The 13,437-nt window shown below is 35.1% G+C and overlaps 3 protein-coding genes and 2 long non-coding RNA genes across 5 annotated transcripts; 3 read left to right on the top strand and 2 right to left on the bottom strand.

Moving 5' to 3' along the window:
* The first annotated feature begins 569 nt into the window (after nt 1–569).
* Nucleotides 570–1,151, top strand: LOC124542638. Its single transcript, XM_047120565.1, has one exon. It carries the CDS (start codon nt 570–572, stop codon nt 1,149–1,151), a length of 582 nt encoding a protein of 193 aa, XP_046976521.1.
* A 6,136-nt stretch (nt 1,152–7,287) lies between these two features.
* LOC124542714 lies at nt 7,288–8,848 on the top strand. Its single transcript, XR_006967361.1, has 3 exons — nt 7,288–7,775; nt 8,222–8,354; nt 8,784–8,848. It is a non-coding gene; the product is annotated as an uncharacterized LOC124542714 (long non-coding RNA).
* Nucleotides 8,849–10,019, top strand: LOC124542711 (pre-mRNA-splicing ATP-dependent RNA helicase prp28-like). The gene is made up of 4 exons (XM_047120631.1): nt 8,849–8,875; nt 9,051–9,160; nt 9,339–9,405; nt 9,544–10,019. The coding sequence occupies exons 2-4, from the start codon at nt 9,083–9,085 to the stop codon at nt 10,017–10,019; spliced, it is 621 nt and encodes a 206-aa protein (XP_046976587.1). The 5' UTR covers nt 8,849–8,875; nt 9,051–9,082.
* A 682-nt stretch (nt 10,020–10,701) lies between these two features.
* Nucleotides 10,702–11,314, bottom strand: LOC124542713 (putative nuclease HARBI1). Its single transcript, XM_047120632.1, has 2 exons — nt 11,232–11,314; nt 10,702–11,163 (listed from the first exon to the last, which is right to left on the bottom strand). Exons 1-2 carry the CDS (start codon nt 11,272–11,274, stop codon nt 10,781–10,783), a joined length of 426 nt encoding a protein of 141 aa, XP_046976588.1. The 5' UTR covers nt 11,275–11,314; the 3' UTR covers nt 10,702–10,780.
* A 258-nt stretch (nt 11,315–11,572) lies between these two features.
* Nucleotides 11,573–12,811, bottom strand: LOC124542751. Its single transcript, XR_006967377.1, has 3 exons — nt 12,247–12,811; nt 11,825–12,015; nt 11,573–11,694 (listed from the first exon to the last, which is right to left on the bottom strand). It is a non-coding gene; the product is annotated as an uncharacterized LOC124542751 (long non-coding RNA).
* Between the last annotated feature and the right edge of the window lie 626 nt (nt 12,812–13,437).

Raw genomic sequence — 13,437 nt, 5'->3', positions numbered from 1 at the left:
CCTTTGCACGCTTCTCTTTTTTGTTATATGTTCTTGTAATGTTATGTACACTGTATCTTTTGTCTTTTGTGTGCAATAAAGTGTTTATAAATTAAATAAATAAAAAATATACGCGTAAGCGACGGCCTATATCGATCACTTACGATGTTCTTCTCGCGAACTCGACAGACGGCCGTCGATTGAGTAAACTGGACTTTGTTAATTATAGTTTGCGTTGTTAATAACACTATCTTACGTTTGTTCTACACTTAAATTGAAATGCCGCTTAATCGTACACCACCTAAAACATCGAGTACCCTGACTGAAGATAGTAATATGAACTTAAGTGCTCGGTCGATACCACAATCTGGTTCTACTCCGAACTTAACAGCCATTGATAATGAAAACATTACCTCTCATTTCAAACGAAAACGCGAAGATGCCTGTTTTGAGGAGACCGCTTACTGTTGTCAACATCCGCCGCACAAACCAAGGCTAAGTTTGTAGCCCTCCAGGCGTCGATATCGGAAATTCTTGCTCAAAATATTGAATTAAACAAAAGTATTTCATTCATTTCCAAGCAGTACGACATGATTGTTAAACTGGATAACTTGGAGTCGGAACGTAAAGCGGACCGCTGTCATATTCAATATCTTGAAGAAAAAGTTGATACTTTGGAACATCAGCTATACTCAACAAAGCTTGAAATTAAAAATGTGCCAAAAATATTAGAAGAAACCAAGGAAGACATCTGTGAGATTGTGAAGGAAATATCTAAGGTACTTAAAACTCCAATTGAACGGCATGATATCAGGGATGTATTCCGCACGGGAAAAAAGGATGCGCCAACTATACTAGTCGACTTCAACAGTGCTTACGTTAAAGAAAATGTGATTAAAGGCGCTCGACAGTTTAATAATAGGCATAAGGAAAATAAACTCAACACGACCCACCTGAAATTGGATGGGCCTGCCAAACCAGTCTTCCTTTCTGAAAAGCTGACCCCGAATATCTATAGTATATACCATCTGGAACGTAACTTTGCGAGAGAAAATGAATATAAGTACTGTTGGACTGCTTTCGGGAAGGTGTTCCTCCGAAGAATGGACGGCCACAAGCAAATCCATATTATAAATGAAGAGGACCTTCACAGACTACGTCAAGAAAAATGACTAGTGGTAATTTGTATTTATACTGTTTGTTTGCCCTTTGCAATTAATTATCTCTTACGTTTGATATGCCTTTTTAATGTTAAGCTTAATTTTCTCATCATATTATATCACTGTAACACACCCACACCAGTACACATATTTCACTCACATGTACCTCGACTAACTTTTATACACAATATCATGTTTCACAAATAGCAATTTCAATACAGATTTGTTACAATTAGCATTCGTAGTTCTTACAAAGCATGTATTCTTTAACATTCTATTTTGTACCAAATTAATACCTGTCATTTGCAATGATTGATTCAAATGACATGACATGACACCGACTCCAAATATAACAATAACTATAACTACACTATATAATCGTAAATCGACTTTTAAGTAGTCTTCTTCTCATTTTTTTTAATATGGATAGATTAAGCGTTCCGTTTATATGAGTCAGAAACTACTTCAAGGACAATTTCAAAGGAAACTTGCGAATAAAGCAAAAATAGACTTTCGAAAATGCGGATTTAATACGTCACGCGGCGTAAACTACAAGGATCCCTCGAAAGAGCTGTAATCGAACTCAGCAAAAAACTTTGAAAAAGACCAACTATATTTCGTACATCATATGACATCACATCACATACACAAAATTTGATTAAAGATAGTAAGAAATTCTGCCCCATATCGCACCCTAACTGCGAGCCGTATAGGAGTTCCATCACTACATAGTATAAAACAAAGTCGCTTTCTCTGTCCCTATATCTTAAAATCTACGCAACGGATTTTGATGCGGTTTTTTTTAAAAGATAGTGTGATTCAAGGGGAAGGTTTGTGTATATAATACATGAACAATATAGTAAAGAAACACTGATAATTTTAGAAGTTTGCGATGTGATGTCGTAAATAAACAAATTCTGTAGTATATTTAGTATCAGTATTGCACCCGTGCGAAGCCGGGGTGGGTAGCTAGTTGATTATAATATTCGACTATGATAATTACATAAACATAACCACATTACGGAAGGTGACTCAAATATCCAAATAACCTATAAATAAAAGATTCGACTGAGTATCGCTAACGTGCTTCTCAGAATTGTGCCGTTCCCTTCCGTTCCGTTACTTTGTCATGGATCCTGTGCTCAGAACCTTACCAAACTTTCACCAAATTACCCTTGAAGTATATATTTTATAATAAAAAAAGAATTATCATAATTGGTTAACGTGATTTTCAGTTATTCACCTATTTGTCGCGCATATACATAATGCAAATTTAAGACTTATGTCGTTTTCATATGGATACCATCATCGGAAAAAAATAAAAAAAAAATGGGACCCCACGGGAAGCACTACCTTTCAAACAAAAAAAAAATTATCAAAATCGGTCCACCCAGTGAAAAGTTATGAGGTAACAAACATAAAAAAAAAAATACAGACGAATTGATAACCTCCTCCTTTTGGAAGTCGGTTGAAAATTTCGACAATTTAACACATCAATTGTCGCGCTTCAAGTTTGAGTGTGACGTTATAATACTAACAGAATGCTGGTTAAATAGTCACAAACCTATTCCTACTATTGATAACTATGATTATTATTACTCGAGTAATTGCCTTAATCAAAACGACGGTATAGTCATATACGTGAAAAAAGACATAAAATGTTCTATAACGGAACCCAAAGCAATAGGAGGCAACTTTTTACTTATTAAAATTGAACCAGACATATTCATTTTAGCTATTTATAGATCCATATTTATAGTCCATACAATGCACAGACAGTTTTTTAAACTCTATTGATAAGTGAGAATATTAAAATTCATAGTTTAAACTGAATAAAATGACAAAACCTATGCCCTCTTACTTAAATATTATACATCAAAATATACAGGGCATAGGTGGCAAAGATCATGAAATAGAATTATTTTCAGAAAATTACAAAACTCATGTATTTTGTTTCACAGAGCATTGGATTAAAAGTTTTGACATATTTAATATCCCAAACTTTAAATTGTCAAGTACATTCGTAAGAGGGAATGCTATTCGCGGTGGCTCATTAATATTAGTACGGAATGATATCATTTGTAAATCTCGAAAATATATTGTGGCTCTTTATGTCGAACGTACTATCGAATTATCCTGCGTGGAATTTCCGCAGTACATTATAGTATGCGTGTATTGGCCCCCATCGGGAGATTTTTGCTTATTTGAGACCACTATGGAGGATGTTCTTAAAAAGATAAGCGAAAGTAATAAATATATAATTGTATGTGGCAACTTTAACGTAGACTTATTAAAAGCTACATCGCTGATTGTTCGATTAGTCACATTGTAGGTCATTTAATTTAACGCACCGAGTTAATGAACAAACACGAATAACCAACGATACTTCTACGTGTATTGACAATGTGTTTTGTGACTGTGAAATATATGAATTTTCAATTATAAATAATTTAACTTCTGATCATTGTGGTCAGAAGTTTTCTTTAGAACACAAAGAAATTATTCATTCAAAAAAAAATAATGTACAGGCCAATAACGGCTCATAAAGTAAACTGTTTTAAAGATATTGTGGCGTGTAAATTAGCTTATTTAGATCTAACGACACAAGATCCAAATGAACTTTATAATTCATTTTTTGAATTAATATTAATAGAATTTAATGAAATATTCAAAATGATATCATTTTATAATAATACAAAATTGAAGTTTAGTGACTGGGCTACTATTGGTATATATAAAAGTAGAAATAAATTATACGACCTAAGAAATTATTCATTAAAAAAAAATAACGTACAGGCCAATAACGGCTCATAAAGTAAACTGTTTTAAAGATATTGTGGCGTGTAAATTAGCTTATTTAGATCTAACGACACAAGATCCAAATGAACTTTATAATTCATTTTTTGAATTAATATTAATAAAATTTAATGAAATATTCAAAATGAAATCATTTTATAATAATACAAAATTGAAGTTTAGTGACTGGGCTACTATTGGTATATATAAAAGTAGAAATAAATTATATGACCTATATGGTATGAAGCAGTGGAATCAAAACGAAGCCTTTCTAGGATATGTCAATAAATATTCCAAAATATTTAAAACAGTATGTATTTATGCTAAGTATTTATACATAAAGAACAAAATTTTGACTTCCGATAATAGAATAAAGGCCACTTGGGACATTATTGGAAGTGTTAGAGGAAAACCTAAAAAGGAAAGTATACCTATCAAATTAAACACATGCAGTAAATACACAAATTCTGATTTGGAAGTTGCAAATTTATTTGAAATATTTTTTGATAAAATAATACCTAATAAAATAACATCTCATTTAAAATCATCTACATTAGATGCAGCTAGATTATTAAATAAACATGTTTCTAAATGCGTTATTGATTTTTCTTTTGAAACAGTTTCTGCAATAGATGTTATAAAAGTATTTAAAACACTCAATATTAAAAAAACTAACGACGTATGGGGCATTTCGGTAAAATTCATAAATAACATCATACACGATATTGCTCCATATATAGCAGTAATTTTTAACAAGAGTTTGGACACGGGTTCTTTTCCTAACTTGTTAAAATGTAGTAAAGTCTTACCACTTTTTAAGAATGGAAATAGGAGCGATCCCGCCTATTTCAATACTCCCATCTTTAAGTAAAATTTTCGAAAAAAATATATTAAATCAACTTCTTATCCATTTTGGTACAAATAAAATTTTTCATAGTGAGCAATTTGGTTTTACAAGAGGTCGATCAACAACAGATGCGGGAATTGCGCTTCTTAAGCATATTTACGATGCTTGGGAGAAATCACAGTATGCTATTGGAGTATTCTGTGATTTATCTAAAGCATTTAATTGTGTAGAACACGAGACGCTTCTTTATAAGCTCAAATATTACGGCGTTAAAGGTAGGGCTCTTGATCTCATTGCTTCATACTTAAGTCAAAGAATCCAGCAAGTTTTCATTAATGGAATAAAGTCTACTGGATCTACGTTAAAAATGGGTGTTCCACAAGGTTCAATTTTGGGTCCCTTTCTATTCCTAGTATATATAAATGACCTTCCTTTCTTTGTTAAAGGTATTTGTTATATAGTATTGTTTGCTGACAATACTTCACTGATTTTTAAGGTTGACAGGAAAAAAACTGACTATGACGATGTGAACGGTGCCTTATCACAGAAACAAGATTGGTTTAATGTAAATAATTTGGTTTTGAATACTCAAAAAACAAAATGTGTAGTTTTTACCCTACCCAATGTTAGGAAGCAAAATTATAATATATCTTTAAGCGGTGGCCCGCTTGATGTAGCCGATACTACCGTGTTCTTGGGAATAGAATTGGATTCCAGACATCAGTGGAGTCCCCATTTGTCGTCCCTAACAGGGAGACTCTGCTCCGCAGCATACGCGGTTAGAAAAGTTAGACAACTAACTGATATTGATACCGCTCGTTTAGTTTATTTTGGTTATTTTCACAGTATTATGTCATATGGCATATTACTTTGGGGTAACGCTGCAGACATTGAATCTGTCTTTATTTTACAAAAGAGAGCAATTCGGTTTATTTATAATCTTGGAGCTAGAGACTCTCTTCGGGATGTTTTTAACAGAGTAGGAATACTCACTGTTGCGTCGCAATATATTTACAACAATATCATGTATATTCACAGTAACATTGATAACTTTGATAAAATCAGTGATAATCATTGTATATGCACTAGAAGTAAGGATAAGCTTATAACGCCAAGTTTCCGACTCCGCAAAGTCAATAAATCTTTCTTGGGGCTAGGTATCCATTTCTATAATAAAATTCCACAGACATTTTTAACTTTGCCGTCTCGTAAATTCAAATCGTTTATAAAAAATACATTGGTGAAAAAGGCGTATTATTCGATACAAGATTTTGTAGATGATAAAAAAGCGTGGAATTAATACCTGTTGACTTCCAGGCAGGATATATTAATTTAATAATTGTATTAACTTAAAAATTAACTAACATGACTGTATTTTTTTAAATGTTGAAAAAGAGTAACTACTGAGTTTCTTGCCGGTTCTACTCGGTAGAATCTACTTTCCGAACCGGTGGTAGCTTCACTAGATTTTTGATTTTGAATATTATTCGTCCGATTAGCCCGAGAAATAACTTGATAATTGCCGGAGATATAAACATTGATATTAAAGCCTGTTCTACTGATAGGAACTGTGCAGCTTACCTAAATGTAACCGCGGAACTGGGACTATTGCCTGGGCACACAAATTCTACTAGGTTGCACAACTGTATAGATCATATTATGCTAAAAACAGTATTTCGAGCATCAGTATTTGTAGTTGATTCTACCATAACGGACCACGCCTCAGTACTGCTCAGCATTGACCTCGCCCCCTGTAAGTCTAAAAAACCAATAACTTAGAAAAGAATTAATTTTGATGCCTGCATTAAATACTTAGAGACAGTGGACTTCTCTTTTATCACACCATCTTGCGATGCAAATGAAACAGCATCAAGGTTTGTTGATATACTGTCTGGTTCTGTTAAACTGAACTCTGAAATTAGCCGTATACCTAGTAAGAAAAGAACACTTAAACCATGGATAACCACTGGACTCCTACGCTGTATTCGGAATAGAGATAAACTACACAAAAAAACACAAAAAAAGAACCAAATAACGTAATGCTCGAGGTTACATATAAGCGATACCGGAACTTTTGTAACTCTTTGTTGAGAAAGCTTAAAAGAAACTTTGAAAAAAACGCTTTTATGTAATGCAAAAACTAATAAAGAATCTTGGAATGCAATCAAATCAATTATAGATTATACGAAACAGAAAACGTCAGCTCAAAATCTTTTAAGTCCTAACAGGAATATCAATAATAGCATAGACTCTGTAAATAATTACTTTTCTAGTATAGGAAAGCAGCTTGCCGAAACTTCAACTGCGTATAATAAAAAAAACACTAATTCATAAAATTTCACGTTTCCTCCAGAGTGTAATTCCATCAGATTCAACGTTCGGACGTCTTAGACGGAGGTTGTGTTGAATATTGCGATTAAATATTACGACTTGAGGAATTTAAACGACATCTGGCTTGAAAACTGGTTTTCGTTATCTCTGACGAGTAACATCTGAGGGCTTAGACAAAGTAACATCGCTTCGTAGCGAAAAGATACCGAAATTCGCTATCGTCTCTGAGATAACGATAGCAATTTCCTAGCCAATGTACTACAACTGTCGCGATCGTTGTGGCGAAATCGTTATTCGCTAAAAAAACAAATATTGGCTATGGTATCGAATACTACTGTTATTTTAGCTGTCACTGTAAGTGTCATAAAGTGTCAGTTGAATTGAAAGTTGTGTGTACAAATTTAAAAAAGCCATTAAACTACGAATTGAATTGAATTGAAAAGAAGTGGTGCTGCGTTAATTTGATAGTGGTAAGTAAATTAAGTATTATTATTTAAAGTAGTCTCCAAAATTTAATGGCATTCAAAAATGATTGATTTTTGTGGATGGCGCAAGTTCAAATTAAAATGAAGTTCTATGTTAATTTTTAGAGTTAAAAAAATGGATTCAAGAGTTCGGGCAAGTCCTGAGCAATTGTCAACTCTGCTTGAGTATATGGAAACGTAAGTAAATGCAGGTTATATTAATTAATTAACATTTATCAGTCGGCGGTAGTCGCGGCGTATTGGTGCCGTGATCAAACGAGTTTAGTTCTAGTCGCGGTGAAAAATGAACACAGAGACTTTTATTGTTGAAATACTAGTCTGGTCACCCACGGCATAAATTGAAACATGTAGTAAAGAGATTGTACGAACAAAGAATAAGTAATTTTCCCTCTATATACCGATTTTTATTCAAATCATGCACTCCACAATCTCTATCAAACATTATGTCTTGTAACAAAAAACGATTATTTTCTAAGCAATATAGAGAAAAATTTGATATAGAAGTTTTGCGCCGCCGATCCCCGCGGCCAATCCGTACCGGCAAGTTTTATATCTAATGTAAACAATGACGCGACCGTAACAATGGAACACTATTAATTAATCTAAGTTTGTTTATGTTACAGTCATGGTGACCTGTCTAGGCCTCTTGGAGGAGCACAGGGTCGAATTAAGTCCGACAGATTGTGGCTAGAACTGTCGACTATGTTGAATGCTGTAGGCGGTGGAGTGAACAAGACGACAGATAAGTGGAAAAAAGTAAGAACCATGAATATTCTTGGAATGACTTATTGTATGAAACAGTGATTAGCTATACTTTCTATATTTAGCTCTTATTAAACTAGTTCAAATCAGAAAATGGATAATGAAGTATCCATTACACAACTAGCTCCAATGGAACTCAAGCCTAACTAGCAACTCCTTAACTCAGTAATACAGGTCCATTTATTTTAAACCTTTTTTCAAATTTCAGTAGCAAAAATTGCATTATTAACACGTTCAAGGACACAACCATTGATTTTTATCCCTTTCTATTGAAATTATCATCGTACAGCTTAATCTTTTCAGACTGCTATAGATGTTGTGGCCTTGAACGTGTCAAAGTAAATAAACAAAAAGTTCAAATAATATTTCAAATCTTCCCAGTGCTTATCAAATATATACTTAACTGATCTATATTCAATACAGGTGTGGGCAGATTGGAAGTCCAAGACAAAAAAAAAGGGATTAGGTATAAGGCGACACGCAGGAGGGCTTCTATAGAAGAACTTGGATTTTATGTATTTTCGGGCTCCTCAAAGCTGACCATTCTCGCGTTTTTATACCATTTAAAATGTTTTTTATAAAATATATATATATATATATATATATATATATATATATATGTATATATATATATATATATATATATATATATATATATATATATATATATATGTATATATATATATATAGGAGGGTCAGCAAGCCGGCAAACTTTGTCGCCAATGGAGGAGAGGCTGTTGGCAATAATGGGGATTCTAGCGGTGGAAGGACAAGCTTCTATAGAAGAACTTGGATTTTATGTAAGTATCTTGGGGCTCCTCAAAGCTGCCATTCTCGCGTTTTTATACCATTTTGCCATTAAAATGTTTTTATATATGATATGCTTACATTATGCTTTATGGTTTTTTAGCAGTTGTACCTACGTAATACTTTTTTAATCAACCTAGGTATAATAGCAAAAAATGACATATTTTTCAGAGATCACAATCTTCTGCACAAGAAGTCGTCGCTATAGATGATAGGGAGTACTTCGAAACTGTAGATGGTATGTCTTTTTTAGTGGATTAATTTTATTGTAATTATGTAGGTACATTGAATTCTGTAATTTTAATTAAATTCATGCCTCCAGTTCTCTAAAATAGAACTGGATGTTTTTCAAAACAACTCTAATTTTTTGTTCTAGAACCTTCCACTTCACAGCCACCGGCTCCACCAGCCCCACCGGCTCCGTCTTCTTCACCGGCCCCACCACCTCCACCGGCCTCACCATCTCCACCGGTAGTGCTGGTAGCGCCCGGTACCCCCCGGCGGCGGCGGACAGCTGCCCCCCGTACGCCAGACACGCCGCAGTCTGCGGGCTCGTCCGGTCGCCCGCGTCGGCGCGCCCGCCGCCGGAGGCAGGCACCGACCCCTTTTGACAGAGCGGCGACCGAGTTTGTGGCCATCGAAACACGACGACTGGAGGCGGAGGAAACTCGCTCAAGACTTCAACACGAGCGCGACTTAAGAGCTCTAGAGTTGCAGCACGAGCGTGATATGAGGGCTTTCGAAGTTGATCATGAGCGAAATGATGTTTTACGGGCTCTCGTAAATATAGCACAAGCCTGCCTCGACTACTATCGCAGCAGGGACAACACAGAACCGCTAAACATTGAATAAATATTCAATTTCAGTGTTGAGCGATGGTGCTGTTCCTATTGCGATAGTATTCAAACCTTGTTTTTTTATGTTGTAAGTTGGCAGACGAGCATATGGGCCTGATGGTAAGTGGTCACCATCACCCATAGACAATGACGCTGTAAGAAATATTAACTATTCCTTACATCATCAATGTGCCACAAACATTGGTAACTAAGATGTTATGTCCTTTGTGCCTGTAGCTACACTGGCTCACTCACCCTTCAGACCGGAATACAACAATACTGAGTACTGTTATTTGGTGGTAGAATAACTGATGAGTGGGTGGTACCTACCCAGACAAGCTTGCACAAAGCCCTACCACCAACTAAATGTTAAGTAAATGTTTTTATATAGGTATAGATTGTTTTAGAATACATTGTTTTATTTGAGTACCTATAGGTACAAAGACTGTTAAATTATTGAATTGTTACTAATTACTAATTTTTACTCGTTAATTTTAAGACTGCGATAAGACTGTTATACTATGTTTTTCAACTGTTAAGACTGTTTCTTGTTTTTTTTTTTAAGTGTTAAAATTAGTAAGTGTCACACATTGACACAATTTATGTTAGTTAATTTGTAATCAATAAATCTATCTTTCGTATTAGATTATGCCCAGCAATTTATTAGTTTTATTGGATGATTTATGTCTAAAAAATTTATAAGGTTGATTGTTAATTAAAATATACTAATCAATAATATAGTTTTATTCAAAATGTTATAATATATATATAAAATAACTACATTCTTCTAACCAAAACATTGCGTATAGCCCTGCCTCGAATTAACTCATTTCCGTCGGTGGTGCTTTGTTGCATAGAATGGTCTTCATTATCTTCAAGACCATTGACTGGCATATCACTGGGAGGTGGTATCCTAGCAGCTACTGCAATATTGTGTAGCACACAACATGCATTGGTAATTTTGCTAGCCATGTCAGGGTGATAATGAAGAACTCTATGTCGAAGCAGACACCTCCAACGTGCCTTAAGTAGTCCGAAACAGCGCTCAATACGAGACCTGGCTTGGACATGACGCCGAGTGTACTCCTCTTCCTGGGATCCTGGTTCAGCGTTTAATATAGGCGTCATTAGCCAGGGCCGTTGCGGATATCCAGAATCACCTAAAAATATTAATTCTTAATTAAAGGATAATTGAGTACATACTCCAGTTCCAGGGTCAATGTCTTACCTAATAACCAAACCTGTTCCCCATTACCATGAAGCTCTTGCATATATGTCCCCACTTGACTTGTAGACCATATGTGAGAGTCATGCGTTACTCCACCAAACTTGGAGTTTACGTTTATGATTTTAAGGTCATAATCACATACCTGAAAATAATATAAAACTAAGTAGGTAGGTACAATATATATCAATATTACTTGGTTTTCACAGACTTGATTTTGACAAAATAATTGCATGAAAGAGTTAATAATAAATAGTGAGAAACATAGTTACATAATTATATTTTTACACTTTTTATATTCTTCATATGAATAGAATTTTTCTAGCTACTTACCATTTGAACATTTAAGGAATGGTATCCTTTTCTATTAAAAAAAATATGTTCTTCCTCATTTGGTCTGACAATTGCAATATGGGTGCAGTCAATGCACCCTATCACTCCAGGCAGATTATGTTTTCTTAGATATCTGTAAATCAGTTGACAATAAACAATAAATACAAACAAGTAGCTAGGTAGTAATTTTATACATAATCTTCAGCTTCAGGAAAGCTTCCAATTATTTTTTTATATAAGTATATATTTATATTATTACATACTTCTCTTTGATAAATGATCTTTCTTGGGGTGTTTGTGGAAATACTATCCACCTGCTGACCATCCATTTATGATTCAGCGCGTTGACAACTTCCCTGATACAACGGCTTGTTGTACGCTGTGTCAAATGATGGCCTATCCCCACAATTTTTTGGTAGGACCCTGTAGCTAAGAAGCTAAGGGCACACAAGACCTGAAAGTTACAATAATACTTAAGTAAGTTCTACTTACTTAGTTTGGTAGTATTGTGTACATAGTATTGTGTGGCAGGTAGTTATTGTAACCAACAAACGTTTATGCTAGGATGTTAATTTCGGTGAGTTTATTTAAGTACAGCAATCAACAAAATTGTACTCACAAGCACCTAATTGCTTCCATAAAACACACACACATATATATATATATATACATATAAATTGTTTACCTTTATTTCCAGGGAAATTTCAGCGGATCCTTTTAATCTAGCACGATACCTTAGATCGTCACATAATTTACGGTATGTGGCTTTGTTTAGCCTGAAATGTTGCATGAACAACAACTCTGGCATTTCCTCAATTGTTTCCATATCTTTTCTTAACGTTGATCGCCTTTGGCGCCTCTGCCATGTATTTTCATTATGTGCAGCCCACAATAAACGTAATGAATGCATTTTTTTTACGAGTTAAAATAATAGCTGTCGAATGAAATCGGCCATGTTGTTTCGATATCTACAGCATCTTTGTATTCGCTTCGATAACTTTTTTGACAACCGCGATCGCAACGAAGGCGAACAAAAAAAGTGCTACTTGTCTACGCATTTGTATGGTAACGACGTGGATAACGTTCGATAACAGTTCGCTAATCTATGGTTTCGTAATGAATTTTAACATTGTCTACCAATTTGCGATAGCGATGTCGATTGACCACGTGACTTAGCGCGGCTTATGTCAATCCCATACATTTTGTTCTTTTCTAACTTCGCTATCGTTTTTTAAATGTTACTTTGTCTAAGCCCCCTGGACTATTTGCTTTGTTTATCGGACACTTGTTTTGCTTACGGATTGGTTTTGTTGTTGTTAAGTGGTCTTTTTAGACCATATTTATTGTTACAGATTTATGCATTTATATTGATATAAATACATATATTGTTTGTTTGTTGTTTTTTATGTTGTTTGTTCTTGGCGATGGAAGTCGATACTGAATTGTCGTCCGATGCCCTAATTCGCCGAAAAAGGCCATATGAGGGCCTCGTTATTTTTAACTCCGATTCCGATACGGAGACGGAAATGAGGATGCTGCAAAAAGCAAGCCTGCTATTCGCGGCAAAACTGCTAAAGGTCGTGGAAGTGGTCTTGCTCGGGCTAAGGCTGAGCTGAAGGCCGAGGCCAATGAGGCTAGAGAGGAGGCCTTCGAACGATCGCTTCGTAGTCGAGCGTTTCGAAAGGAACCTCCTCAGGCTGTTTTGGACTCTGAGGAATCTTCTTCCTCGGATGTCCACACCAAGGATCCCACAAAAATGGGCGCCGAGGAACTTCGCGCACAGGCTGGTCGAAGCGCAGCCCTCATTTTGGAGGTGGCACAAAAGTCCTCCAACTTAAAAGGAGGATTTGGCAAAAAGCTGAGGGAGTCAGCGGCT

This window comes from Vanessa cardui, chromosome W, assembly GCF_905220365.1.
Source record: "Vanessa cardui chromosome W, ilVanCard2.1, whole genome shotgun sequence".
NCBI classification, from domain to species: Eukaryota; Metazoa; Arthropoda; class Insecta; order Lepidoptera; family Nymphalidae; genus Vanessa; species Vanessa cardui.
The sequence above is the reverse complement of the archived record's forward strand: the minus strand, read 5'-3'. Positions and strand labels throughout refer to the sequence as shown.